A 27,877-nucleotide genomic window follows, 5' to 3' on the forward strand; every position below is an offset into this window, starting at 1 on the left:
TTGGATGGGGCTTTGAGCAACCTGGTGTAGTGGAAGGTGTCCCTGCCCATGGCAGGGGGGTTGGAACTAGATGATCTTTAAGGTCCCTTCCAACCCACACCATTCGATGATTCTATGATTCTATGAAATGGAGGCCGTAGGGACGATAAAGACGAGGACTTGCTCTGACAGGGGCAGACCCCAATCAATTTTCCCATTTGTAGTCCTGGTTACGTCTTCTGTCAGTTGCCGAAACCGCTCCAAGAAAATGACTGAACCCCAGAGAAAGCTGCAAGAACAGCCCTAAATGCAGATCACTCTTTTTTTTCTCCAGGCGCTCTGATTTGAAAATGGGAGAAAGGGTGCCTTCCTCACTGGCACCAGCATATGCCTGTTCCTCCCTCAGTCAATGGGGGGCTGACAGCAAGCAGGAGGATTCTGTGGGACCACAGGGTCTGCCTCCTAGGACTAAGGTAACCTGGGGAGGTGGGTCAGGGCACCAGCTGGACAGCAGATTTCTTTCTAGGACCTTGGCATTGCTCTCTTCTCCCACCCACGCTGCAGCTTTCTTCACAGCCGCAAGGCTGCTCCCTCTCAAAGCGTCCCACCTCGATCCACCCCATTTGTCCGCCTTTGGCCCTTCTGCCTTTGCAGCCCTCCAGGAGAGCCTTTGGGAGGCCCTTAGCTGTCCCCTCCCACAGCTTCTGGGGTTTCCCCACTGTTCAGGTCCTTTCAGGAGGAAAGGGCAGGACCTTTGCACAGCTCTCTTTGCAGGACACGGCGGTGGGCATGGAGGACTCTCCAGAGGACAGCAGCTCCTCTGCACCAGCCAGCACCAGCCAGCTAACCCAGGCAGGTGCACGGGAGGCATCTGCAGGCTGGCCAGGCAGGCTCAGCATCGCCTCCTACGTGGGCTCCTGCTTGCATCGCTTCTTCTGCGGCTGCCTAAGGCTGGTGTCCAGAAGGAAAGCTGCGTGCCCGGTCCGCTCTCCACCATTTGCCCCTCTGCACACTGTGCAAGAAGACAGCAACAAAGAGGAGCAGGGATTCAGCCCTTCTTCCCGCTGCCAGAGGAACAGTGCCAGGGAGAGGGCCCGGAGCAGATCCCCGCAGTGGGGAAGAGATGTCCGCAGCTGGTTGGTGGACACCACAGACTACGACCACTCAACAGGGAGGAGGAGGAGGAGGAGAACTAGTCCTCCAAGTCGTGATCACGCTCCCAGGGATGATGCTGCTCCAGGGCCCCCCAACGGCACCTCCCAGTCGGCTCCTGCACTCAGCGCTGCTCGGGAGCAAACCCTGCCAATGCAGAAGCAGAGCAGATCCCTGCAGCAGGGCTACGCTCTCCGCAGCCGGGTTTTGGAGACCACAGACTACCACCGCTCAGCGAGGAGGAAGGGGAGGTGGAGAGCAAGTCCTCCACGTCATGACAGAGCCCCAAGGGATGATGCAGCTGCAGGGCCCTCCAATGCCAGCTGCAAGCGGGCTCCCACACCCAGGGCTGCTCGGGAGCACGCTCAGCTGTTTCAGAGAGAGCGGAGCAGATCCCCACATCGGGGCTATGACCTCTGCGGCCGGTTTGTGGACACCACCGAGTGTGACCGCTCAGCAGGGAGGAGGAGGGTTTCAGCACCGCGGAGATGCACATCAGGCAATCACTCGGGGGTGCTGAGATGGTGACAGGGGCAGATTGTCGACCTGGATGAGGGAGGAGCATGGCGTCTGACTGCGGCAGTGCCGGAGAGGAATCCAGGAATCCAGGAAGCATCAAAACTTCCCGCAGCAGGGACCAAGCTGCACAAAGGGCACCAGCAGCCCACCCTGTCCCTCCTCCCAGAGCTGCCTCTGGCCAGGAAGAGCTCAGAGAGACCTTCCAGAGACTTGGACAGCTCTGCCGGCTGGCCTGCCTGCCCACAGGTCCCTCAAGGAAGAGCTTTAATCCGTGTTCAGCTTTTGGGATCGCCTTGCAGAAACAGCACTCATTTGCACCCAGCAGGCAGAAAAGCCAAAGCCAGAATTAAAAAGACTCGTTGGCCTTGCCTGTGGAATTTATGGGGTGTGTCCTTCTCTGTAGGTTTTGCGGCAATTGGTGGAAATACCCAGTCCGAGAAGTTTACATTGTGGGATTTTGAAAGCAGTGTGTTTGCGTGTGCCCATCTTGCAGTCTCGTCTTTTTAAAGATGGAGTTCAAGTCACTCGAACGGAAGTGGGCTGGACGAGCCGACAGCGAGCGGGACTGCAACGGGCTGAACGGGCTGGGGGAAGATGTTCTCGTTTGGGGTTATTGCTGCTCTCCTGCTCCCTTTTTAATTGGCAACAAATTGGTGTTCTAGTCTACCTGTCAGGGAGGTTTTGTTGCAGTTACAGGTCTCCAAGCAACCCAGCAAAGAAGTTTTCCAAGGCTACTGTCCCAATGGAAGTGCAGGGTTTGGCTCTGATTGCTCTCTGTGTGGATTGTGTCTGGTGTCAGGCAGGCACAGAGCAGCTTTCGGACAAGGAATGGGACTACTCCAGGCTTTTTTTTCTCTTTTGGGGGAGGAATGTGAAGAGAAGAGAAAAATAGTTTTGGAATAGATAAAACACCTGCCTTGGGTTTTAAGAGAACACTAAAACAAATGACCTGACCCGTCGCCTGTGCCCAAATTATTGCCATTTTGAGGTCAGGATCTTTTAAAGATCTTTTAAAGCAGGGCCTCAACTTCTTAGGGGAGGAAAAAGTAAAAAATCATTGATCTGTTTGGACCAGGGACTTGCCCAGTGGTTTTGGACACAATGTTACTAGATCCAACACTGCTATGAAAAATAATAGCCCTTCAATACTGTCAGTAGCCTGCACCCCATGTAGGAATTACAGCGAGGTCAGATGGGAGACCTCAGACCAGCGGCCGTGACCCAGGACCCCACCAGCATGAGCTCCAACAAATGTAAAGTGGGTCCTTGTACTTTCAGCCACCCATGGCTTCGTTAACTCTATAAAATCAGTCCTGTAAGTAAGGGACTGTTCTAATAGGTTTTTTCTGACCTATAATAGGAAGCATCTGATGTACACCAAAGACACATCTAACATACTTTTATCTCATGCCACACAAAACAGCACTTGATCTGGCCACGTTTGCCTGGATGACAAAACAAGCTGGAGCTGCATCTTCTGTCTAACCGTGCTCACTCCCCTCAGCTATGACATTTCGCTATACTTAACTATGCTTGCTTACCAGTTTGAAAAAGTAGTGCATCCTGGCACCCACTGCACACGTACCATTCTCCAGGACTCATGAAGAAGGGTCGCCAAGGGGAATCTCCCCAAGAAGCTGATTACGCTGGCACGCTCTGAAGGCATTTCACACAGCCTGACAAGCTTGAGTTTTGTGCAAGGTGCAACAGGCGCTTCCATCTAAAAAAATCCACTTAGTGGAGGGGGCCAGTGGCCACTTTTTATCTATGGTTTAGTGTCCTGAATGCTTGCCTAGGAAATGGGGATCCGTCATTCCAGCACAGTTTCTACCAGAAGTTCAAAGCCACCCGGCAAGTTTTACCAGATGCCCGATGCAGCACGCGGTCTTGCTTTGCACTAGGCTGCTGCTACCCAGGGTCTCACTCAGTGCCTAAAGGTTAGGTACGGACGTCCTGAGTGCCGTCCCGCTGGCTCACGGGATCCGGCCCTCAGCAGCTTGTTGCTCTTTTTCCCCCTTTGTTGCCCCTAAAGAATCAGACCCTTGATCTGTTACCCAAAAGTATAACCAAGAGTAATGGCTTGAGATTTGTACTGGGGATGTTGGCTACGTATTTTGTTTCTTTCTAGGTGTGGCTCTGCACCTAAGTCTGCAGATTGGGACAAAAATATGGATCGCGTTCTGTTTTCACATTAGTGCAAGCCCAGAGTAACTACTGACTTAATACATTTATTTGGGATATACAACTGAGTAAATAAAAGAACGTAAGCCAAAAGAACTCTTAGAATTACAAATTTAACTTCTTTAGTTTATGATTCTTGAACTGCTTAACAGATCAGAACAGTCACGTATTTTTGATATGCAAAGTGTATTCCAGGTTGTTTAGCACGCTTAGTTGAGGAAAAGTGGTGCGTTTATATTTAATTATAAAATAAATTCTCTTTGTTGCCTAAATACACTGTTGAAAGCTTAATTTTTTTCTGTCAGCAATATTGCCAAATCTTATTTTCGTCTTCAAACAGAGCTTTTACTGTTTTACTTAAAACTCCTGGAAGCAATCACAATTCAAACTTTTACCTATGCTCCTATACAAAACACAGCAATGACAAAAAAACTTTAAACAATGCAATACTTCTTCCGAGGCAGAAAGGTCATTTGGAACTGAGGTGCCCCAAATTACGTACTGGATTTGGCTCCCTGGAATAAGTCCTTCTGCATGTAGCTACAGCTTCCTCCCTCTTGTCCTCTTTTTCAGATATAAAGGCAAGCTGGGGCTGCATGAATTATTCACACATCTTGCTCCCTGTCATAATGTTTATGGACTGATCACAGCTCTTCTCTCTTCACTTACCTATAAACAGGCATACCATGATGATGCCTGCTCTAGTTTACTGATGTACGATGGATGAATGTCCGCTCACATAAAAGTGGCATGTGTGCTTGTAAGAGGATGAGGAAGGACATGTAAGAGGCTGCACACAATCTCCCATCACGTGATGAGATATATAGCCATTACAGTGAAGAGAGAAACTCGCTGATGAGCATGTCTCAGGATGAAGTCACATTTGGATACATCACTTGAATAAAATGGACTGCTCTTATCAGCTGATTTGACAGGGAATAACTAAGTTTTGGTCTTGTACGATTATACCTCATTAATTCCCCATGTTCTCTCACATCATGCACGAACCAGATCACCCCACCTCAAAATGAAGAGGATCTGACGAGCAGACAGTCAACGACAAGAAGAACAACCCACGATGCCAGACTGTTTCTGTATGAGAGCTGTAAAATAGATGTGAAATTATGAATAGCGATACCCCAATGATTATTCACTATTTCTTACAAAACAAGAACTGGTTGAAACCTAAAGAAACAATCAAATAACAGGTTTAAAATAAAGAAAAGGTGGGGGTGGAGTGGGGGGAGAAGAGTTCCACTTCCCCGCCAAGACTCAATTACACAGTGCAACTCAAACTCATAGCCATGGAAGACTGTGGAGGCAAGAGCTATAAACAGCCATAACAAAGGAATTCGGCAAACTTGGGGTGGGTGAGTATATAACTGGATAATAAACTTGGTGGGCTGGAGTTGCCCTGTCTCAGCCCTAATCTGCTGCCTGATGGAAGCAAAAGGATAAAACTGGAAAAAAGCATCTCTCCACTTCAGATGCAGTCCTTCAGTATTCACAACACAAGCAGATGAAATACTAATCCAGAGGGACTTAAGCGTGGTATTTCTAATGCTTTTTTGTACTTGTAGTCAGACTGAAGAGGATTTTGGCATGCCATATGTCCTGGTTTCGGCCAGAATAGAGTTAATTTTCTTTCTAGTAGCTGGCATAGTGCTATGTTTTGGGTTCAGTATGAGAAGAATGTTGATAACACACTGACGTTTTCAGTTGTTGCTAAGTAGTATTTCTACTAAGTCAAGGATTTTTCAGCTTCTCATGCCCAGCCAGCAAGAAGGCTGGAGGGGCACAAGGAGTTGGGAGGGGACACAGCCAGGACAGCTAACCCAAACTGGCCAACGGGGTGTTCCATACCATGTGACGTCATGCCCAGTATATAAACTGGGGGGAGTTGGCCTGGGGTGGATCGCTGCTCGGGAACTGACTGTGCATTGGTCAGCGAGTGGTGAGAAATTGCACTGTGCATCACTCGTTTTGCATATTCTAATTCTTTTATTATTAGCATTATTATTATTTTCTTCTTTTTCTGTCCTATTAAACTGTCTTTATCTCAACCCACAAGTTTGACTTTTTCCCCCAATTCTCTCCCCCATCCCACTGGGTGGGGGGGAAGTGAGCGAGCGGCTGCGTGGTGCTTAGTTGCTGGCTGGGGTTAAACCACGACACCATACTCTGTGTGCCTGTACAAAGGCTTGGAGGGTCAGGTACACCAAAGGAAGATCATCTACTCCAACCTCCTGCATGCAATGGCCATTTTCATCTATGTATCTCAGCACCAAATTGAACGTCTTGGAAACATAAAGGCTCCTACCTGAGAGCGTCTAGACAGTCATCATTTCCTTTGACAGTTTATTCCAAAGCTTAGTCACTCCCACAGTTCAAAGGAAGAAAAAAAAACAGAAACACAATTTCTTCGACTTCAGTTTTTAATTTCTGCTATGCCTTTTACTGTGTTACATTTTCTCTTTTCCAAAGATTTCTACATGCTTTTTCCAGTCATCTTTTGATCTGCAACTCTTTAAGACTCTCACTAGAAGTTATTTACCTCTTCTATCTACGTAACCGTCTATGTAACTGTTACACAGATAGTCTTCTATCTCTGTAACAAGTATATTCCGTCTTAATTACTAGAAGGCAAATCACGGTTTTGTTTCAAGGATCATGAGCTTAAAGTCTCATTATTTTGCTTTGCTGGACTCATGATTTTTCACATTTGAGACTGCCAGCATCTTACTACAGCAGAGTGAAAAAAGTTTTTGTATGTGATGTGGAAGATAACTGTGACATAGGAAGTACTTCTGCAACAGTAGTACATGTTTGTTTATTGCTCTCCCTATCTTTATAGGTTGTCATTTATAGGCCATATAAAACACTTGCAATGTATTACTAAGGCCATTCAAACTAGCATGGTATGACAGTTGAACTATTCTTTAAGTTAAAGTTTCCAGGCTTTCAAGAAGACATTTTCTCTAATGCTTTGTTTCTGCCAATGCTCATTGCCAATCATAAATATGAGGCCTGACAGGGTCAGGATTATCGTGCTGAAAAATCAAGGCACTCTGCTGGATTAGAAGGAAGAGTTTTAATTGATTCATTTACACTTTCCTTTCTAACAAAGTTAAACAGCCTTTTGCCATAAAAAAACAAATGGGGAATACAGGGAGTTGCATCCAGTGTTCCTCATTTGCCATATTTTCTATGAAACTATCACCTGGAGTGTTGGGGCAGAGAACTGCACTTCAAGTACAGATCAGCTGAGTTTTTTGTAATCATGGTCTACTAAAGGCATCTTTTTTCTATTTAAAGCAGAGAGTTGCATTATGTTACACTTCACAGTTTGGGGCAAATTGAGAAAAAGAATAAAGTAACTGTGAAACACTTTTGACTCAGATGAAATGAGCAAGTGTGAGAGATGTGACTCAGGTCTCACTTCTCCACTCAGAATAAAACATTTATTAAAGACGGACGAAGATGAAGCAAGCGGGTAGGAGCAGGAGTGAAAGAGACCCCAACTTTGGCATCGGAGTTAGCAGAGCGTAGGCAATTGATTCATTGGCACTAACACAAAGGCCTCTGAGTGTATCTAAAGGTACATTTGTGAACAGTCATATTTAGTTACAGAACAAACTATGGAACAAGTTGTAATCATGCATGTACTTCAGTCTGTGCACATCTGGGAATAAAGACCTGGAAAACTACTTAAAGGTATCAGATTAATAAAAGGAAGGTTAAGTCAATTACTTCTGCCTCATGCATATCTTTATCAACTTTTATGCTATGAAGTGACAGACGATGCAATACAATGTTTTAAGTGAGAGAGGCCAAAGTTAGCTCCACTCAGCCTACTATTCATCCACGTCAGCTACAGTGGACACCGTGATTTGACCATATGGTGAGTCAGGCAGCTAAAAATTAGAAAAGCTTCTCTAAACGAAGACACAATTTGGGCTTGAAAATATGTTTCTTCTAAATAAAAACGCTTCTCCTCCTGATAACGCACATCTTCTGCGCTCTACTATACTAGATTTCAATAGTGTACTTACACATGAGTATACAGACTTAAAACCTTGATGTCTATAAAATATTCATAAACATAGGAAGTGTATATCCTGGAGTCTTAACGTACACCTAGGTATGATATTCTCATCAAGACTCTAACAAGTATAATAACCAGCTCCTGAAAAACAGCTTATCAGTCTGCAGTTAGAGTCTCTCCTCCACATTTATCAGAGTTGGTAAGAAAGTTTTAGGCTTTGTATAAAAATAGGCAGTTAACAACAACAAAACATTGGAAATAAATACTTATTTTTAAGACTCTATTTCCATTTTAAATTTGTTTTCCCCATGATTCTGTCTTTTCTAAATTGTAACTGACCTATTGGAAACCAAACCGTAAAATTCGAAGAGATTATTTCATGGAAAAAACGTGAGTGATTTTACTTCAGCTATAGCTGAATTGTTAGCTGACAGTTTTAAGTACACAGTAAATACCTTGAAAATAATAACACATATTTGAAAGGATCCATGTGTGTATACAGATATAGGCATATTTTGTGTGTGTGCATGTGTGTGTTTGTGTGTCTATACATATAAGGGTGGAAACAGCATAATTATACTCTATAGATAGACCTAAATTAAGCAACAGCACCCGGATACAGAACAATACATTAAAATAAAACTATATGACCTCCCAATAAACAGCTACCCCTGGGCGGTACCAGATTTGCCTGTGGGACGCATGGTCCAAAAGAGCAAAAGCAATCCAAGCCATCCGCACAGCAACCAGGGGCGCACTGAGGGAGTCCAAAGCAGGGTGGTATGACAGCGTCATCACGGCTGTAGATACCATCCTTACTGTGCCCAGCTGACACCCAGCACAGGGAGACCATTTACAGAGCTTCCACAGCAGAAGCACACAAGCACATTTCCCTTCCCATCCAGCACCAAGCTCTTGTGTGGTAACAGCCACAGGTTGAATTCCACGGAGCTTCCTGGAGATAAACTAGGTGCCCTGCAGGGGCCTGGAAACATTTTGCACCACAATTTCAAAACATCTTACCTTGATATCCAAGGGAATATCAAGGAATGCCTCGTAGGTGTCTGAAATGGCTTTGCAGCTGAAGCACGTTACTGGAAGGGAAAGAGAAATGCTTCTCAGGTTGGGAAGGAGACTAACTCTGTCCATTTCAGTGACCAAGACATACTGCTTTCAACACACTGGACATACTGCCGCATCCCAGAAGCTGTTTACCACAAACAGAGAAAGAGCCACAGATCATTCTAAGGACAGGAATAGTTTTAAAAAGTACCTCTGGATCTCAGAGATCCTCCAAAGACCTGATGAATGAGCGTGCTAGCCTGAGAAGATGTGTCCTAGCTGGAAAGAAATGGTAATTGGAGCTCACAAGGTGGAAGGCAGAGTTAGCTCTTGCAAGAATTCTCCTTGTTAGGAAAGCCCCGGACAGAGGTTTTCACTGACAGTCGTAAAAAGGGCTAGGGAGTATTTCAACAGTCACGTGCTTATGCTTACTTGCTGTTTCTGCTCAAACAAGCTCTCTGCATGGCACCCACAGCATAGCAGAAGAATTCATGTGCGTCTTCCTGGGTGCCAGGCTGGAAATGTTCTCCTATTCCTAAGAAAGAAGGATTTCACAGTGATCTCAGAGAAAAAAGAAAGAAAACTTACCTTTCTAAAAAAGCTCTCCTCCTTAACACAAACACGGCAAAAAGAGTGACACACTGGGTGCTTCAGAAATCAAAAATACCTCCAAATGAAACCCTCTGAAATGACTTACATGGAAGCTCATTGACGAGAGACGTAGGTTCGATGGCACTACCCGAGCAAGACAGGACCTCCTCAATGTGCGCTACTGTCATGCACATCATGCAGAAGCCTTCCTCTGCACCTGAAGAGGGAGGGAAAGAAGGACGGAAGGGAGGAGGGAAGCAAGCAAGCCTAATGTGCATCTCTGGGGTGCTGAAACCCTCCTCCTCCCTGCTGAGGGGTCACACTCGGTGGTGTCCACAAAGCGGCCGCAGAGGTCATAGCCCCGATGTGGGGATCTGCTCCGCTCTCTCTGCCACAGCTGAGCGTGCTCCCGAGCAGCCCTGGGTGTGGGAGCCCGCTTGCAGCTGGCATTGGAGGGCCCTGCAGCTGCATCATCCCTTGGGGCTCTGTCATGACGTGGAGGACTTGCTCTCCACCTCCCCTTCCTCCTCGCTGAGCGGTGGTAGTCTGTGGTCTCCAAAACCCGGCTGCGGAGAGCGTAGCCCTGCTGCAGGGATCTGCTCTGCTTCTGCATTGGCAGGGTTTGCTCCCGAGCAGCACTGGGTGCAGGACCTGACTGGGAGGTGCCGTTGGAGGGCCCTGGAGCAGCATCATCCCTGGGAGCGTGATCACGACTTGGAGGACTAGTTCTCCTCCTCCTCCTCCTCCCTGTTGAGTGGTCGTAGTCTGTGGTGTCCACCAACCAGCTGCGGACATCTCTTCCCCACTGCAGGGATCTGCTCCGGGCCCTCTCCCTGGCACCGTTCCTCTGGCAGCGGGAAGAAGGGCTGAATCCCTGCTCCTCTTTGTTGCTGTCTTCTTGCACAGCGTGCAGAGGGGCAAATGGTGGAGAGCGGACCGGGCACGCAGCTTTCCTTCTGGACACCAGCCTTAGGCAGCCGCAGAAGAAGCGATGCAAGCAGGAGCCCACATAGGAGGCGATGCTGAGCCTGCCTGGCCAGCCTGCAGATGCCTCCCGTGCACCTGCCTGGGTTAGCTGGCTGGTGCTGGCTGGTGCAGAGGAGCTGCTGTCCTCTGGAGAGTCCTCCATGCCCACCGCCGTGTCCTGCAAAGAGAGCTGTGCAAAGGTCCTGCCCTTTCCTCCGGAAAGGACCTGAACAGTGGGGAAACCCCAGAAGCTGTGGGAGGGGACAGCTAAGGGCCTCCCAAAGGCTCTCCTGGAGGGCTGCAAAGGCAGAAGGGCCAAAGGTGGACAAATGGGGTGGATCGAGGTGGGATGCTTTGAGAGGGAGCAGCCTTGCGGCTGTGAAGAAAGCTGCAGCATGGGTGGGAGAAGAGAGCAATGCCAAGATCCCAGAAAGAAATCTGCTGTCCAGCTGGTGCCCTGACCCACCTCCCCAGGTTACCTTAGTCCTAGGAGGCAGACCCTGTGGTCCCACAGAATCCTCCTGCTTGCTGTCAGCCCCCCATTGACTGAGGGAGGAACAGGCATATGCTGGTGCCAGTGAGGAAGGCACCCTTTCTCCCGTTTTCAAATCAGAGCGCCTGGAGAAAAAAAAGAGTGATCTGCATTTAGGGCTGTTCTTGCAGCTTTCTCTGGGGTTCAGTCATTTTCTTGGAGTGGTTTCTACAACTGACAGAAGACGTAACCAGGACTACAAATGGGAAAATTGATTGGGGTCTACCCACCAGGTCTGCCCCTGTCAGAGCAAGTCCTCGTCTTTATCATCCCTACGGCCTCCATTTCATAGAATCATAGAATCATCGAATGGTGTGGGTTGGAAGGGACCTTAAAGATCATCTAGTTCCAACCCCCCTGCCATGGGCAGGGACACCTTCCACTAGACCAGGTTGCTCAAAGCCCCATCCAACCTGGCCTTGAACACCTCCAGGGAGGGGGCATCCACAACCCCTCTGGGAAAACTCTCCCAGTGTTTCACCACCCTCACCGTAAAGAAATGCTTCCCAACATCTAATCTAAATCTTCCGTCTTTCACTTTAAAACTGTTACCCCTCATCCTATCACTACACTCCCTGATAGAGAGTCCCTCCCCATCTTTCCTGTAGGCCCCCTTTAACTACTCTTCTCTACATTAGCCAGCTTCAGACAGCAGACAAGTAGCACTTTACACCAGGGCAGCAGCCTGAAGCCCAGCAAGGGAAGATAAGGACTGACGTGGGGTAGTTCACATTCAACAGCACTGAAGGATGCAGGTAATAATTGTCTCCTACAACAGGAAGAGAAGCATGCAGGAGGAGAAGAAAAATAGCAAAGCCAGGAAAAGGAAACGTATTCTGAACACATTTTAATACTTGTCATCACCTGACATAAAACAGTAAATAGGCTTGCTGCCTGAGAACTGTCTGGATGCCACAACCATTCACAGCCATATCGTTCATCTTGTACCACAGTCCATTGCTGGCCTGCAAAGAAAGGCATCAGTCTCTGGAGATGAACCGCATGGTTTCTCCACAAAAACACAGGCGGAGAACCAAGACTACACCAACACAAATCCAATCCAGCCCCTAAGGAGACCTTCTCCCTCCAAACCTTGGCCACCAGTTACACTGCCGGGAAGCTTTGTCTTCCCCAGCACACATTTTTTCCCTGCTAGGAAGGAAGTTGCTCTTTACCTTTGTGTAGCAGAAATAGTGTCCTGCATGACAGCTGTCACCATGATGCACCAAGACAGCATATAAGGTGTAGAGGAGCCGTTCTCCGGCTGTCTGGGACATGTATGGCCGAAGATCCAAGTACTCGGGATACTCCACAACCTACAGGGAGACCAGGAGGGCTCAGAAACGATCCTGAAGTACTACATGAAATAGCCTTCAACATGGCATGGTTTGGCTGGCAGGAAACTGTTCCCAGCCAAAGCAGCTCTGTCGGAGCAGAGTACATGCTTGTCTTCTCACCAGAACTCTCCTCTCCTCGGAAGGGAACACGAAAAACCCAACATGAACAGCTTGTGAAAGAGCGTACTGCTTTGGGAAATCTCCTGCTCCGGGAAGGGAAAGTTGCCCTCCAGTGGCATACACACCTTGCTGATCTTCCTGCCGGTGCAGCCTTCAAACCTCTTCAGACACACTGTGAGAACCTTGGGCGCGCAATGGACTGTAAACCTCTTGGAGGCGGCAACCATCTTGTCACATCTTGAAAGCAAGCACAGAGCCAAGTGCTGAAATGCACCCAATTTTCCCCCAAGAAGACCAGACAAGCTTTCATGTCTCACACATCCTTACACTATTTTAAGGCTATTCAGTACCATAAGGCCATATTAAAAAAAAGCTGCGTCTCATTATCGTGCATTAAGCCTATGTGAAATGATGACTTCTGCTCAATGACATGCAGCCCCTTCCCGCAGGACCTAGTACTACTGTGTCGCTAGTAATCATCTTACTTGCTACATTTAAAGCAGTTTTCACCATCCAGCTGCTCCGGTTTCACAAAGTCCTCCAGAGCTGCAGTGACAGAAGAGGCTGCCTGGAGGAGTGAGAAAGGAGAGCAGTGAGCTGCGGGCAATGCCCTTGCCCAAACACTTACTAGGAGTTGACAAGAAGACCCAGGCAGCTGACGCTGAGGAGGCGCACTGTGAACCCGCAAGCAGTGTCCAGAAGGAGGCAGAAAGAGGGTATGATGCTGAACATTTCCCTCAGGGAATTGAATTCCTGAGGGATTCCCGGGGCTATCGGGAGCTACTTCCCTGTGGCACCGCAGGGTCATCAATAATGAAAACGATACAACCCATCAGCCTGGGAGCCAGATGGGGTGCTGAGGGAGGGCAAAAGGAAGAAGGATGAGAGTACGTCAAGGGTGCAGAGAGGATAATTCGTACTTGTCCAGCTTAAAGCCAGCACCTACAAGGAGACCACTGCCATGGCCTCCCCAGAAGGACACAGCTCATTCCACTTCCGACCCTCCTCCACCAAGCTCTCTTGTGTTCGCAGTATACGTTTTTAAGTCAACCGCATGGATTCCGGAAAGCTACAGGGGCCTTGGGATGGCTTGAAACACAGCTATAAACCCTCTTACTTTTATATCCAAAGGGACATCCAGGAAAGCCTCGTAGGAATCGGAAACTGCTCTGCAGCTCAAGCACGTGACTGGAAGGCAAATCAAAATGCTCAGCGATAGGGGAAGTCACTGGCTGTGCCACTTTCCGTCCTTCATACCTACTACGCCAGTCACACGATCGGCTCTTTATCACAGGCCAACAGAAGGGCACAGACAATTCCAAGTTGAGCAATAGTTGCGGAAAAGTACCTCTGGATCTCAGAAAGCCCCCAAATATTTGATGGATGATGGTAGTTGCTTGAGAAGACATGTCCAATCTGGAAATAAATGGTAAGGCAGAGAGTGATCTCCTCCAAGAGTCTTGCTTTGTCTGAAAGCCCTGGGCATAGGTTTTCCTTGGTGGGAGTACACCAAGGAGTCCAAAGGGCTCGGGAACATTGAAAAGGTAATTTGCTTGTGCTTACTCGCTGCTTCCACTCAGACAAGCTCTCTGCATGGCATCGACAGTAAAGCGTAGGAACTCGTGGGCATCTTCCTGCCTGCCAAGCTGGAAATGTTCTCCTATTCCTAAGAAAGAAGAAGTTAGTAATTCTCTCCTACAAGAAGGGGAGAAAACCTGTAAAAGCACCTGAAATGACTTACGTGTGAGGACGTTGATGACAGCGCTAGGCTGGATGGCACTGACTGAGGAATGCAGGACCTTGTTAACATGCGCTTCCATTACGCACATCATGCAGAAGTCTTGCTGACGACCTGAAGAGGGAGGGAGGGAAGCAAGCTCCTCAGGTTAGCAAAATAGCCATAGCGATGGGAAACCTCATGGAGATCCTGAAGTTTTAAGAACAGTCTCCACTCCTCCCAAGGTGCCAACGTCCCAACAAGCCCGGGACATTTTAGTGCGTAGAAAACTTTCTTCAGAGGGATGCTTAACTGACAGAAGTTTTCTGTGCAGTAAGCAAAGAGAGTTTGACTTGCAGGAATAGGGACCAAGACCCGGGGCTAGAAAGAAGTGCCTATCTGAAGATGAACACGCCTAGATAAGACAAGTGGCTTCCAGGCCTGAGCGTTCAAAGAACAGCTCCTCATGGGGTTGACAAAGAAGGGCTGCTTTTCTCCTAAATCAAATTCCAGATGCTGGGAATCCTGGGGAAGTGCCCAACAGATGTACCAGGAAATGTTCCTAAAAGTACTCACACGACTGGCTGTGCTCACGAGAGAGCAGGTAGTTGGCCAGAGGGGCTGTGTACATCAGGCACTGCAGGACGGAGTTGAGGAAGCACGTATTGCCCATGTTGTGCAGTCCCGCTCCAGCTCTCTGTCTTTGCTGCCAATCCATGCAAATCTTCTCCGGGGGAAAGAGGATCCTTTGTTGTGGAGCCATTCCCTTGGCAATGACTGCAGGGAAATGACATTTGAAAAGAGATGACACGATTTTGTTGCACAAAAGCATTTTTAAAAGTCGAGTTCTGTACAGGAGCACCCAGGACAACCAGCTCTAACCTCCAGCCCGGAAACACTGGGGGAAGCCTAATGCTGCCGTTGATATTTACTGGTCAAGAAACAGTTTTGGAAAATAGGCTGTTCCCCTGCTTATTTTGCCAAAAGTCCAACAAGCCCACACTCCGATTTCTGTGCCCACGGCTACCTTCCTTTCCCTCTCGAGACTTGAATTGGATTATCAGGTCAAGTCTCCCCTGTTCCTGATTGTAAATTGATGAAAACAAGCAAGTATCTAGCAGAAGGTAACCCAACCAATGTCAGATCTTTCTACGAGCAAGGTCATCTTTCAAAGTCTTGTACTAGTGGCAGAGGAGTGACAGAGGAGCGTTTTCCTGCATCTAATTGGAAGCACCTGGCTAAGTCTGGCTGCTATCAGGAAATGCCCCAGAATTCACTCTAGGTTGTCAGCACATTCAGGGATGGAGCACCAGCCACGTCCGTTGCCTTTGGGGATTCACAAAGCTAAGCCTGCTGGCGAAGCCATTACTTACGGGAGTCGTTCCCCATTGCGGCCACCACTCCTCTCAGGAACAGAGGGGAAAGCTTTGGATGACAAAGGAGGTCAGGACGTGCTCCAGAAAGAGAAGATCAGCACCAATCCCCTCACCTGATCACAAAGAAATAACTGTAGCTCAACAAAATGCTTAAAAAAACCCCCAAACGCAACCCACAGAACAGCATCCGCCATCAACAGTGTTTCAGTGGCACTTGTAACCACTGTCGAGCTGCAGGCTGATGGCCCCACTGTCCCTGTCACAGGACTCCGGCTGACAGCAATTACCAAGGCCCTTTTGAAAGACTGTGGCTAGCCTTAGCAGCAGAGCCCTCGGGCTCTCCAGCCCACACTTGCTCACCTTGGATGCAGGAGTGACCAGCTTTCGGCCACTATTTTAACGGCTGCCTTTGCCGTGCTCCTTTTCTGTCTTCTTTTCTACCACATCAATCAGATCAGGGTGGGCTTCTTGTCATGCCTGAGCTTTTCCAGCTTAAGAGTTGCTGCCTATCACTATGTTGAAACCAGACACATTTAGCCTCAACTGAAGAGGGGAGATGAGGGATATTCATCCAAGGGTTCTCTGAAGACAGACACAGGGATCTGTGATCATTTCACACATGTGGAACAGGCCACACTTACCTTTAGCAGATGATGGCCAAGCACTATTGTTCCAGAAGGAACATACGAAATTTAGTCACTGAGTCAACATCTGTTTCTTATGTCTGAACAACAGTCAAAGCTTCCTTTGCTCTGTAAGCATGCTGTCCTTCACTGTGGTTAAAACCATCTTAACTGTACTTCACCACCTGAAGTCAAATGCGTTCCAGTATCTACCCTCACCCAGAGAGCCCTGTTCGGATACATCCCTTCACACTACTGTAGGCACTGCATCAACACTTCAGAAATCCCGCCAGAAGACTTCTAAACATGACTGTAGTAAAAACTACCTACTCGGGCCTGAGCGTAACTGCATTCCAGGTGTCTTCAGCTCAAAAAACTTGGAAAAATTAATCATAAGAAACTCCACGTGCAGAGTAAACTAAATTCACAGGAGACTGAAAAATCATCAGTAATGCTGCTATAGCGCTCTGAAAACAGAGGGGAGTTTAACAGAGCACAAGACAGACATCGACTATGGCTTCTTCAGCACAAGGTTATGTAAAAAATACACAATTTTGCCTGGTTTGATGGAGCTACTCCAGAAAAAAAGTCCAAAATTTTATTCCCACGCAAGTTTACTAAGTATTCTGAACCTTGATAATAAAGCATACTTAACACCTTCCAACGGAAGTAAGAATCCCACTTCGCCGAGTCCTAAATTTTCTGTGTTTCATCAGGCCAAAGCATGTTCACAGAGAACGGTCCAAAAGAAATCTTCAGTTTTCAATGGCCTCACCATCACGAGCACAGACTAGGCAAAGGGAGAGTCTGAGGCTGCCTTCAATTCCCATGCATCTGGTGTTTACTTTGGTGATACCAGTTCCCTGGACCACACATAGGAAATGCTAGATGAGCACATTTTTAAAGACTGTTACGGTCCTGTGCTTTTTGATTCTGGAAAGTAAAAATTGGAGTGGCTTAATTGGAAAGCCTGCTTTACCTTGCGCAGAAAACACCTGAAGTCCACCAAGAATGCCTTGACATGGAAAGGCACAAACTACAGGAAGTGAAATCCAGTACCGATTCTGGTTTGTTCTTGTTTTAACCGTCAGAAGTACAGGATGCTCCATCTCTAACCCAGTATTTAAAATGTGATAGTCACCCCCACTGAAAAGCAAGATGAATTATTACTATTACTATTTACTGTTTCTGTACTGCTAAATACCCCAGTAACAACACATATAAACAATGACACTTTCTGAACAAAATAGGCTCCGCAAGCAGGAAGCTCTAAAATAAACGCTGCTTTAATTTTTCGTACTTCCAAACAGAACTCTTCTGGGGCAAATCCCATAGCCAAACAGTTGAGGGCTTTCACTGCTGAATTCAGTCTTTAAATTCAGTCGTTACCACGATGTTATGCCCTTAATGCACAACAAGAAGTGTTTCTTACCATGCTGGCTTTCTGACAGTTGAGCAACACCTACCACTGCCACCTTTTTTTTTTTTTTTTTTTAAATTACGTCTGCCTTACAATTATCAAGCTACTTAATTTTACATTTTCTAGATTTCCTGTCATTGTTCAAAGTAGTTTAAAGCAGAAGCCTGCCTTTCTAGTGGGTTTTCTTCTTCTGCCAAACTCATCTGCTGAACCCCACATTTAATGGAAGGGTGAGCTCTGTATCATGGCACCGCACCACCATATGAAAATACTACTAATAAAGCTTCTATTTAAAGAACACAAACACCTTGGTGATCAGCATTCTTATGAGAGGAAATACAGATTACAGGGCATCCTAAAGTCTATGTGTAAATGTCTGCTGGCAAATGACAGCAGCTTTCCAAACAAACTGGAACAAGGTTGAAATGTGACAGCTTTGTATTGAACGTTATTCTAAAATAGTCAGGACCAGCTGTGAATAGCGGCTCTATGTTTGGGGCCACATACTACCTTTTACAATATAAAACCAAGGCCACTTGGCACATGAAAAAACCGTGCCTCTTGGCAGCACCTCCCCACATTGCATCAGTTCAAAGGATTTAAAGTCCTACCTGTCTTTTCAAAATTAAACCCCTTGATATGCTATTTTTCGTACATGTTAGCTACCAGCAAGCTTTTACTGGTACCTTTTTTCTGTCACTAGTCTCTTCTCTGCTCATGTTCAGCTATCACTGGAAATCTCATCACGTTGGCTAGTTTACTGAAAACTTACTATAACCAAAAAGTGACATAGCAGGGCTGTAATGTATTCTGCAAAGCATTTTGCTGCTGCTATTTTATAACAGGTACCACCTTCTTCTGCCAGGCAATTAAAAAAAAATTCAGCTGTGAAAAGTTTTGCAGTATACTCCACCCAAACTAATTAACAATGGTTAAAAATAACATGCCCCAGCAAAACCTTTCATGATACGTGGCCACAACTCACAATTCTGTTCAAAATGTTCACTTTTATAAAGCTCTGATGTAAAAATCAAATAATCAAGCAGCAATATTTTAAGTGCAGCACAGGGTCTTCCATGTCACTATTTGCAACGCTTGAATTCATTTACATTTTAACAAAATTTAATAGAGATGACTTAGGAATTAAGTCATTTTTTTAATATCCCTCATTCTATGTAGTGACAGATTTCACGGTTTGCTTATCTTTATCTTTGCTCTCCTTCCATTTTTCCTTCTTGCGTTTGTGTTTTTGGCTCTTTTCCAATTCCGCTTCGCTTCCAATGTGTTTCTTATGCTTCTTGTGTTTCTTATGCTTCTTGTGCTTCTTATGCTTCTTGTGCTGCTGCTTCTCTTTTTTCTTTTTCTTTTTCTTGCTGTCTTGACTCTCTCCTGAGCTGGCACTGCTGCTGTGGCTTCGAGGCTGACTCTCAGAAGGGCTTTGACTACAGCTAACACTGTGACGGCTTTGACTTCTGCTTGCTTCAGGCTGGTCAACTGCAGCAGGTGCTGCTGTATCCTCTTTCACCTTATCAACAGACTTTTCTTTCGGGTCTTTGGGATTTTTTCCTGCAGCTTCCTCATCTTTTGCAGATACATTACTCTCACTGTCATTTTCCTTGTGGTCTTTCTTTGCCTTTTCCTCCTTGGCTGGTCTGGTTTCTGGGTGATCTTTTGTCACTTTTGGGTGAACTTTCTGTGGGGTACCAAGAACCTTCTCACCCTTTTGAGAGGAAGATGTTTCAACACTGCCTGTCTTTGGCAACTCCTCCTTCACTTTTTTCGCAGGAGGTTCCATTCGAGGAGATTTTTCACAAAATGAAGGAAATCCTTCATTCTCATCTCCTTTTCTTCTCTTCTGGTGTTTTTTATGTTTATTTCCTTTGCCATCTCCCTGTGGATATTCCACTTCCTTCTCTTTTGATTTTGTAGGATCTTTGATGACATGGCTCGCTCTTCCAGAAGATTTTTCAGGGTAATTTCCAGCTCTATTACCAGGTGACCTTGATCTAGAACAATAGTTACGACTCTTCCCTTTGCCTCTTCTTGGATACAGCCGCGATCGCGAGTAGGAATGCAAATGGGAACGACAAAATGATCGAGAGGGGGAGCGAGAGGGGGAAGAATCTGATCTTGACTTGGAGTAGGTATAGAAACTTCTAGAGTAAGATGAAGCACTATAAGGAGGCTTGGACCTTAAAAAAAACACAACACACACACACACACACACACACACAAGAAGTTAATTCAAAACAGTCACTCTCCCCAGTTTTTTCCTCCCAAATTTGGTTTGGGGTTTTTTGACTGTCCATACACTTATGTTCTTTCAGCTGCTGACATAATGCTACTGCCAATTGAAGAACTTAATAACATGTAAAAGTTTCTGCTCACAAGACAGAACAGCTGTTGCTTTGTTAGTGGAAAAACATACAGGAAGGGTAAGTCTGTTTCCACTCACTTCTACCACATGAACTACCATAGCTATTGGCTGATTTAAGGTGGTGTATAGTGGCCTCTACTGCTATGTGAATGCACACATTTTTTCACTACTCTGCAACTACACGCAGTGCAAATCATTTTTGTTGCAGTAACAGCAAGTCTTAATGGCTACAGTGCAGTATCAAACATCAGGAAAACACGATTTGGCCTGAAGACAGTAAAGCTCAATTTTAAAATGCCAGCTTAGTCTATTTAACTTCACTACTTCTTTGGCAATTTGTACAGGGTGCAAAATACTTGTACTGCAGTCTTACAATCAACACTTCCAGCCCAATGTCCTAGCAAAATCTTGCATATATCTCTAGCTCTAACCAAGGATAGTGACAGCGCTTCAAGAAAAAGTCGTATCTAAACGCTTCTAAACTCAGCCTCTAGTAATATGACTCAATGTCATTACTCTAGGAAAGATACTGACAGCATTACTAAGAGACAGCTATTCAGGCTCCTGCCCAAGTGATATTGGGGGATAGAAAACATCAGCTACCCTGAGTTTTTTCTTCACAAGTTTTTCTTGGTTTTCATTTAACAATGTCAACAAAATTCTAGTGAAAGCCACCAGTTTGCAGTCCAGCTTAAAATCTCTCCGTGTATCCACAGGAGACAGACAAAAGAGGAAATGCAGACAATTATCTCCTCCGATGTGCTTTGAGGTAATGGTTACAATCAGAATAGGGAGATGCAGAAAATCTGGCTAGTACACCTATTCAGTTTCTAGCCTCCTCACGGCTCTCAGGAGGTGAAGGATGTCACTGCAGAGAAGCTTTAGGAAAAGAGACACCTGTTCCTTAACAACTGCTGCCCCATTATAACTACCAGACAACTGTAATCTCTGCCATATCTGAGCTAGTAACCTACATATGAAACTCCTATCCCTGCCAATCCCTTGAATCATCCAATCCATCCAATGAGAGAGAGGTGGAGTGGAACTCCCCCTGATTCTTCCAGACAACCTGCTTCTCCATTACAGACATGTAAACCAGTTACCTGGGAAACGAATGCCTACGCTCCTTTGGAATCTTTTTACATTCCATCAATTCCTTAGCAAAAGCACTTGCAAACTCATCGAGTTTGGACTTTTTCTTTTCCCTGTTAAAATCAGTTTGACCTTTATTACAAAAAGGCACCAACAAACAAAACATGGCCAATATGAGAAAATATAGACTGCATGCAAATGCAAAAGGGGAACATCCTATTTCAGCAAAAACAGTTTAGCATTCCTACAAGTTTTAGGGAAAGTTTTAGAATTACATTTGTCTTGGTTTAGTTTTGCATGTTTACCATCTGCAACAAAAAAGTATATTGGAAAAAACACTGTCATTTTTGCTTGTCAGGTGCACTTGAGTGTAACTGCAGCTCGATATGCGATCAAAATACAAAAATGAAGAACAACGCAGCTTCATTGAGCCAAATACTTACTCCTCTTTAAGACTCCGTTGTTCTCTGTAAAACTCCTCCCTAGAGAAAGGAGATGCTTGTGTCCTTGGGATGGTAATTGAATGAGACATGGGTACTGCTCTTGGAACACAAGCTGATGACGTGTTTGCAGGAGCTGGGGGATATCCTGGAGGGGGGACAGTGCACCCAGCAGATGGAGGCTGACCACGTGGAAACTGAGGAGGAAACGGTGGTGGTGGTACCCCCAGTGGAAGAGGAAGTGCATGGCGTGCTGGAGGATACGAGGGAGCTGGAGGCACAGGCACAAAGACTGGTGTTGGTTCTGGTAGTGCTGGGGCCTGAGTCCTTTGGGTACATTCACTGGGCAGGCGTCCTCGATTTGGACCTCTAAAGAAACCCAAAAACATGTGTCACTGTTTGTGTCTGATTTTGAAGAGGAAAGCGAAGGAAGCGGGAGCATGGTGGCGAGCACTTCTTGTTCTCAACTTAAGCATTTTTCTCCCTGCTTTCCGTTCATTTGAGATTACACTCATTTCTTGATCCTCATACTTGCCTTCCACATCCTCACCCCCAACACTTCCCTCGGTCTTCTCTCCTTGCATTCACCTTTGCAACTGTGGGTGGAGGCTGCCCGTGCTTAACAGAGACTCCCATCTCCCACGTGCCATGTGCGCACCGCTCCTCTGCTACTCCTTGAGACACTTAATATTTCGCACTTCTAACCTTCAAAGTACTGCACAAGTATTAACTCATCTTCTCTCAAACTTCTTTTAACCTCTTCCACATACGCTTCCTGTGCTGTTGCCTCATGATGATGTACTTGGCCTGTTCTTGTCCCTGCATTGTTATTTTCTTGCTTACTGAATCTGAGATTTTAAATCATCTGTGGGATGGATCCCGATTTTTGTTTGGATTTCTCTTTAAGATTTTATAAACACAGTGCACCCTTACAGTCTATCTAACATCAAGTATATAAAAAAATGAAGGACTGACTTGGCACAGCAATAACAGATAAAACACATTCTTCTCTTTCCAAGGGAGAGAAAGCAGCTTGGCTATTTGAGATGAGTAAATTGAAGAAACTCAAAATTGTCATAAAATAACAGCCTTGACTTTTCCAATGATTTGCTCAATCAGAATCAACTAAGTTGTTCAAAAAAGAATGCTGGAGGCTGATTTCTATTGGGAATTCAATTTCTTCAGCCTTATACAGCCAGTAAGCAAAAGGGTGGCTTTTCCACCTGATCCTTTAAGTATATTTGATTTTTATATGTACTTATGGTTTCCTCAAAAAGTGTTCATTTTTCAGAGTCCTCTTTTCAATTAGGCACTGGACTTTTATTGTAAATAATCTTACTGGGAGCACATACCCCTTTGTTAAAACCAATTCAAATTAGGCCATTTAAAAATTCATGACCACTTGTATTCTACACAACTGTCTGTGCACACTTACTTCATTATAAATCAGCTGTTGTAGAATTTATGTGTTACAGCCTCATTTAACAGGTTACAAGTAGTAATACATTGAATTTCTGTAGAATACTTACAGTTCCCAGCCTGGTCTGCCACCTGCTGAGCAAATTGTACTGGCTCTCGCTGGATGACCTTTTGGAGTGGAGAGAGGAAAAAGCAAAAAATCCCATTCAGTTTATCTGAAGATCATTTTTTAAAAGAAATTCTAAAGTTACAGTTCCTTACCAGTGGTAAGTGTTGATTGTCCTTGGGAGCCCAGATGACTTGGTAATGCTGGTTGTCTTAGTACAGGAATCTGACAGCCCTTGTGAATAAATGCAGACAGTTGGAAAATTAGCTCTACTAAAATACAAGAATCGCTGCAAATGTTGAAACAAAGCTTACCTTCTCTTCCAACAAACTGCTGATTGACACAGACAAATATGTAGAAGGTTCAGCAGCAGTCACCAGAGCAGCAGGAGGTGTAAGAATCACGAGTGGTGGTGGCGGCAGTGGCAGCTGCTGCTGCTGTTGGTGCCAAATCTGCTGACGGTGCCTTTTTCTGTAACCAGCTCTATTTTTGAAGTTGCTCACAGCCTAGAGGCAGAAAAACATTTACAAAAAGGTAATATGAAACTTCAGCAGATATACGAACAAAAGCCTCCACAGAGTATTCCTGTAAATGCTATCAATCCCAAAAGAAATCAACATGCCGATACACGAACACATCACATTAAACACTGATACTAGTGATCGGTAACTCATAGTGTCTGTATTTAAAGTACTTCCGTGTTAACACAGAATTTGAAAGCGAGGCAATCATGTTAAACAAAAGCATGACCTGAATTTGCCAGATTGTCTCTAAGGAGTTGTAAGCTTCTGTGATAACAGATAATGTACTTGAAAGGTAAATTTAGCCTTATTCAATTCAACCTTGCTTAAGCAGATGTAAATTAATATTTCCTTCCCTTTCGGCTTTTTACAAATAGCCTATTCTTACAAGCACTTTACGTAAAAGTCATCATGTTACCCGGCGCAGGCACTTGTTGGCCACTAAAGCATCAGGCGAAACACCTGTCTGATGACACTTTGGGCATCTATGTTCCTCAGATTCCAGTAAGGCTGTTCTAATACCTGTGTATAATTAGAATAATCAAAATAGCATTTAGCCAAACTAAGGAAGTTTTGGGGGTTCTAATCAACTATAAAAACACGTATATGATTAACAGGTGAATATGGTCTTGAATTGAGAGCATGAAGCTATAAAGGTTCAATAGCGTAAAAAATTTCTAGTAGGCAGCAAATAACTCTAGAGTTTTGGTATGTCACTGTTGTAACATTTGAAGATGTAGAGTAGGCTGTGTCTTGATCTTTCAGCTAGTCTTTTTCCCACTATATAGTACAGTGAGAAGTCCCCACCCTCAAGGTTAATGAATAAAACTTGTCTCAAAAAAACGAATAGTACGTTCAAAAAACCATTAGTAGGTTCGAGTTCTGAAGGTTTTAACCAACTCTCCCGTGGAGAAAAATGTGGATTAAATGCCTCTAACTATCCGTTTGTTGCAGACCACCGTAAGTCACCAGAGTTGGCTATATAGTTTTGTATGAGAGAAAGGGCTGTGGGCAAACTAAATGCATTCAATATCCAATACTGCAATCACCTGCACAACCAGCCACTCCTCTCATACTCATCCTTCCGCATGTAAATTTAACTAAAAAGCTATTTATTTTACTATTTATTTATTTATTTATTTAACTATTAAAGCTCTGTGGCTTTTTTTCCCCTTTATACGAGAAGAGCCCTTTCCTATTCAGGGTATACTTAAGTATAAAATAGAACTGGTAACAAAGTAATTTCGCTATCTCCTCTTTCTGCTTTCAGAAGAGCAGATGTGCTGTTTTGAATTAACAAACATGGGAGTTCAGACTTACATTCATCACAATAACTGTTTCCACAGCAGGGAATAATAGCTGCATCAGTCATTATCTCCTTACAAATGAGACATAAAATCTCATCTGGAATAGGATCATCTGAGGAGGAAGAGGATGGCTCCTCTGGTAAAAAGGGAGGCTTTTCCTTCTTTCTTCTAGTATAAGCTTCCCTGGAGGAGGGGTGGCAAGGAAAAAGAAACAAATTAAAGATGGGTAAAGGAAAACTTTTCCAAGCTTTGGATATTATCAAAAGAAGACAAGAGATGGAATTCTTCTCACTCCACATTAGCCTTCTAAAACATAGGCATTTAGTTGAAACTACTTTTCTATAGCCACCGCACTAGAATAGGCAGGGGGGAACAATTTTCCTGCTGCAGAGCTCTCCCATTCAGTGGATCAACAAAGAAATTAGCTCAGATGAGAAAAATCATTTCTTGACAGCTAGAAATCAGGTGAAATGAGTCCCACCTCTCCTTTGCCAGAGGGTAAATGTAAATTTCAGGCTCAGGGTAAACTTAGTCTCCCAGTAATTACATTTTATAAATGGAAGAAGTCCATGTTACAGCTTCTACAAAAGGAGATCCACGACAGAAACCCAAAAGTGCTACCAAGCGCATTTTAAAACAGCCACTCTTGTCAGCACACAGTAGTATTTTCTTAGTTCATAGCAACAGGAAATCTGCAGCCTGTTTCACCCATAAGATCTACTAAAACTCAGAGGGAGGAAATCTCAGTCCAACAGCTATTTGTTAAACTTTGCAAGAAGCCTTTGAAACACAAAGCAGAAGCAAAACGAGCTTTCAAAGAGAACGACTCCCACTGTAACCACTATGGAAATCTTTTGCAGAAATACAGGTTCTTAGCATACCACAAGTTTAACCAAGTTCCAGGGGCATGAACAGTAGGACCACCCTATTTTAACATTAGAAAGCATCACAGATTTTAAGGTTAAGATACAATGACAACGCTTCCTCCCTCCTCATTACAGATGCAGGTCAACCTCGTTGCATTGCCACTCAGATGTTGTGGTGGGTTGACCCTGGCTGGACGCCAGGTGCCCACCAAAGCCATTCTATCACTCCCCCTCCTCAGCTGGACAGGGGAGAGAAAATATAACAAAGAGCTTGTGCATCGAGATAAGGACAGGAGAGATCACTCACCAATTACCATCACGGGCAAAACAGACTCAGCTTGGGGAAAATTAACTCAATTTATTACAAATCAACCAGAGCAGGGCAATGAGAAATAAAACCAAATCTCAGAACATCTTCCCTCCACCCCTCCCTTCTTCCCAGGCACAGCTTTACTCCCGAATTCTCTACCTACCCTCCCCCCCAGCGGCACTGGGGGATGGGGAATGGGGGTTACGGTCAGTTCATCACACGTTGTCTCTGCCGCTCCTTCCTCCTCAGGGGGAGGACTCCTCACTCTTCCCCTACTCCAGTGCAGGGTCCCTCCCATGGGAGACAGTTCTCCATGAACTTCTCCAGCGTGGGTCCTTCCCATGGGCTGCAGTCCTTCAGGAGCACACTGCTCCAGCGTGGGTCCCCCACGGGGTCACAAGTTCTGCCAGTGAGCCTGCTCCAGCATGGGCTCCTCTCTCCACGGGGCCGCAGGTCCTGCCAGGAGCCTGCTCCAGCGCGGGGTTCCCACGGGGTCACAGCCTCCTTCAGGAACCCACATGCTCCGGCGTGGGGTCCTCCCCGGGCTGCAGGTGGATATCTGCTCCACCGTGGACCTCCATGGGCTGCAGGGGGACAGCCTGCCTCACCATGGTCTTCCCCACAGGCTGCAGGGGAATCTCTGCTCCGGCGCCTGGAGCACCTCCTCCCCTCCTTCTTCACTGGCCTTGGTGTCCGCAGGGTTGTTTCTCTCACATGTTCTCCCTCCTCTCTCCGGCTGCCGTTTTCCCTCTGTCCCAATGTTTTTTCCCTTCTTAAAAATGTTATCACAGAGGCGTTACCACTATCGCTGATTGGCTCGGCCTTGGCCGGCAGCGGGTCCATCTTAGAGCCGGCTGGTATGGGCTCTCTCACAGGGGAAGCTTCCAGCAGCTTCTTACAGAAGCCAGCCCTGTAACCCCCCCCCGCTACCAAAACCTTGCCACACAAAGCCAGTACAGACATTTACGCATGGTTTCTCTCATTCACTTTTTGGTCGGTCCAATTAATTCCATACTTACACATTAAGACACGGTATTGCGTATTTTCCAGTTTTTGTCAGCATAACACCCTTCGTATTGGGATCTTTCACCTCCACCAAGAAACTCCTTGGAATTCCTGTGCTCTTTTTCATTCTGGGAACAGACCCAAAACTTTCGTCCTGTTGAGACAAGAAATGCAGACATACCGCATCTTAAGACCCACACTTAAAATGACATTTCAATGATTATTTTAAGCAGCAAAAGCCTTTAATCCTCTCCTTTTACCTAGCGTAAGGGTCGCTCGACTAAAATTACCTAACTGCCAGGGTAAAACAATTAAAAACTAAGTAACACCAGAAGTCCCCCACGATCTTACCCCATTTGTTGGGCAGTTCTTTATATAGTGGCCAGGTTTTCTGCAACGATGGCAAGTATATGATGATGGAGGTGGACCCAAGGGTTTCTTCATGTAACTACAAGTTTTGGGGGAATAAAAGAACAAGGTATGCATGTGTCTCTCTTGTTAAACCAAACACCTCTACAGTTTTTTCCATAATCTTCAAAGAACACATTTGATATTATCAACACTTACTTGATTGGATCATATTCATGGCAGGACTGGATCATCATAGCTTTTATTTTATCCTCTTCAGAAGCACTGGCTTCAGCCAGATTGGCAGTCTGTTTAACAGGCAATTATTTGACACGCACATTAGAAACACGTTTAAGCCCACACAGCCAAAGACAACTCCACTCACCCAGTCCTGTAAAGAGCAGCACAACACTACCTGAGGCTGCATGAAAACAGCTGCTTATAGAAAATACCATTGTCCTGAAAA

General features: G+C 45.5%; 2 protein-coding genes across 2 annotated transcripts; both read right to left on the bottom strand.

Moving 5' to 3' along the window:
• Positions 1-120: 120 nt before the first annotated feature.
• Positions 121-15,005, bottom strand: LOC128135741 (uncharacterized). The gene is made up of 15 exons (XM_052774803.1): positions 14,778-15,005; positions 14,226-14,336; positions 14,048-14,150; positions 13,833-13,900; positions 13,602-13,672; positions 12,970-13,052; positions 12,610-12,721; positions 12,203-12,343; positions 11,892-11,992; positions 11,651-11,796; positions 10,181-10,618; positions 9,636-9,746; positions 8,900-8,970; positions 889-991; positions 121-251 (listed from the first exon to the last, which is right to left on the bottom strand). Exons 1-15 carry the CDS (start codon positions 14,962-14,964, stop codon positions 121-123), a joined length of 1,977 nt encoding a protein of 658 aa, XP_052630763.1. The 5' UTR covers positions 14,965-15,005.
• A 3,414-nt stretch (positions 15,006-18,419) lies between these two features.
• On the bottom strand, positions 18,420-27,784 carry LOC128135742 (E3 ubiquitin-protein ligase RBBP6-like). Its single transcript, XM_052774804.1, has 10 exons — positions 27,631-27,784; positions 27,415-27,511; positions 27,078-27,217; positions 24,896-25,059; positions 23,994-24,097; positions 23,369-23,560; positions 23,059-23,111; positions 21,533-21,898; positions 21,101-21,202; positions 18,420-19,812 (listed from the first exon to the last, which is right to left on the bottom strand). Exons 1-10 carry the CDS (start codon positions 27,666-27,668, stop codon positions 18,792-18,794), a joined length of 2,277 nt encoding a protein of 758 aa, XP_052630764.1. The 5' UTR covers positions 27,669-27,784; the 3' UTR covers positions 18,420-18,791.
• Between the last annotated feature and the right edge of the window lie 93 nt (positions 27,785-27,877).

The sequence above is a fragment of the Harpia harpyja genome, chromosome 24, assembly GCF_026419915.1.
Source record: "Harpia harpyja isolate bHarHar1 chromosome 24, bHarHar1 primary haplotype, whole genome shotgun sequence".
Classification (NCBI taxonomy): Eukaryota; Metazoa; Chordata; class Aves; order Accipitriformes; family Accipitridae; genus Harpia; species Harpia harpyja.

What these genes read in the sequence shown, in the direction of transcription:
- LOC128135741 (XM_052774803.1), bottom strand. Translation starts at nt 14,964, where the DNA reads ATGGCTCCACAACAAAGGATCCTCTTTCCCCCGGAGAAGATTTGCATG. An exon ending in GGGCTTTCTGAGATCCAGAG is followed by an intron (nt 13,673 to 13,832) that starts GTACTTTTCCGC and finishes TTTGCCTTCCAG; the next exon opens with TCACGTGCTTGAGCTGCAGA. An exon ending in TCTCGTCAATGAGCTTCCAT is followed by an intron (nt 8,971 to 9,635) that starts GTAAGTCATTTC and finishes TTTCCCTTCCAG; the next exon opens with TAACGTGCTTCAGCTGCAAA.
- LOC128135742 (XM_052774804.1), bottom strand. Translation starts at nt 27,668, where the DNA reads ATGATGATCCAGTCCTGCCATGAATATGATCCAATCAA. An exon ending in AAACAGTTATTGTGATGAAT is followed by an intron (nt 24,098 to 24,895) that starts GTAAGTCTGAAC and finishes AATTATACACAG; the next exon opens with GTATTAGAACAGCCTTACTG. An exon ending in GGCAGACCAGGCTGGGAACT is followed by an intron (nt 21,899 to 23,058) that starts GTAAGTATTCTA and finishes GGGTTTCTTTAG; the next exon opens with AGGTCCAAATCGAGGACGCC.